The sequence below is a fragment of the Pieris napi genome, chromosome 12, assembly GCF_905475465.1.
Source record: "Pieris napi chromosome 12, ilPieNapi1.2, whole genome shotgun sequence".
NCBI classification, from domain to species: domain Eukaryota; kingdom Metazoa; phylum Arthropoda; class Insecta; order Lepidoptera; family Pieridae; genus Pieris; species Pieris napi.
The window spans coordinates 4,751,435-4,753,119 of NC_062245.1; the positions used below are offsets into that span (position 1 = coordinate 4,751,435).

General features: G+C 29.7%; 1 protein-coding gene across 1 annotated transcript; it reads left to right on the plus strand.

Annotated features, from left to right (window-relative positions):
- On the plus strand, positions 1 to 1,261 carry LOC125054617 (golgin subfamily A member 7). Its single transcript, XM_047656623.1, has 3 exons — positions 1 to 351; positions 559 to 711; positions 931 to 1,261. The coding sequence occupies exons 1-3, from the start codon at positions 199 to 201 to the stop codon at positions 1,105 to 1,107; spliced, it is 483 nt and encodes a 160-aa protein (XP_047512579.1). The 5' UTR covers positions 1 to 198; the 3' UTR covers positions 1,108 to 1,261.
- The last annotated feature ends 424 nt before the right edge of the window (positions 1,262 to 1,685 follow it).

Here is a 1,685-nt window from a genome sequence, read left to right on the forward strand (position 1 = left end):
CGTCAGTGATTTATTTCCAATCAGCAATCTATGAATCTAGATATTTCAGAATTTGAGAAATCCCAAGAAAAAAGATATTGCAATATTTGAACTATAGCAAGTTATTATAATTTATGTTGTAATAGACATTGAAAGTGCAGATTATGTTCTTGTTGTAACGAGTTTAGTGTGGTCTAATAAGTACATTAATATTTTACAATGGCTAACAACAGAATTCCCTCGGGACCTAACACACCTGGTAGTCAACAGACTCCTACACAACAGGGTATTAAGATATTCATACAAAGAGACTATTCTGAAGGTACAGCTGTTAAATTCCAAACAAGATTTCCTCCAGAATTAGAAGATAGGGTAAGTTTAGAAGATGTCAACACGCCTTAAAACTAGTCTTGATAACATTTAGATTAGAATTTATTCTATAACAGATAATTGTATCATTTTTTATCCTTGCAAGTAGCGCAATATTGTTTATAACTAAAAAATAGGTTTCTTATATTATAAAAGAAAGGTATGAGTTGAAGGAGGTTATACTTATCTTATGAGATAATAATCTTACAGATAGACAGACAAACATTTGAGTATACAATAGAGAAGCTAAATGAGCACTTTGACATGGCAGAAACAGCTGACTGCAGCACATATTGTGAAGGATGCTTGGCCTGTCTCACAGCCTATTTCATATATATTTGTACTGAGACACATTATGAAAAGGTAAGCAATCTTTATCTAATTATTGTCACTGTTATTTGTTATAATTTTAGTACCATATTAACTTCATGTGTTTGCTTGCAGCAAAACAAAATATTCAACTGTTTGGTCGATATTTTAGAAAAAAATAAAATTTTGCTGTTTAGTAGTAGTAATTTATATTATAAATTAAGATTTTCATGGTTAATTTTATGTTTCTAATCAAATCTTTATATATTTCAGCATCTTCGAAAGATATCAAAGTATATTGCCCAGCAAAATGAAAGAGTGTACAATCCAAGAGGAATTCATTTAACTGACCCTATACTACGAGGTCTCAGAGTAATAGAAGTCACAATTATAGACTTACCGAACTGTCAGAGTCCAACTGGTAACTCCACTCAACTTCGGCACACTTGACCACCACAAGAAAATAGGGAGTTCTTTATGTAACAATTAAAGTATTGGTTTTAACGGTGCTTTGAAGGTGGGTTGTTTGCTTTATACTTTTTATTCAGTAAATAATGGTAAGTAACTGGCAATGTCTAGTACATTTTCCAACACAAAAAATTTAAATCATAGACGGTTGAATTTAAAAACTTATTTCATAAAGTTCAGCAAAGAATTCAAATAAACCCTGCTAAATAAAACCTTGATGTAAACTACAATTATTTGGTGATAAAAATCACACTAACACACGCAAAATTTATTGCATGAATCAATCAGTATATTATTTTTAAAAGTGCATTATTTTTATTCTTTTTAAAATCTAAACATTCAATAGTTACTATCATACATGATTTTTATTTACAAAAAAATTAAAAGGTGCTACTTAAGTAAATAGTTAATTATAAATTTAATAAAGCGCAAACAACCCACTCTAAGCTAAGTTAAAAGAGACATTTAATTGTCTGGTCCTTTTCTATTTAGTGTTGGTATGTCTCTAAGACTGATCACTTCTACTTTATGTAAGTGCTGTTTTATTTTTCTGGACTATT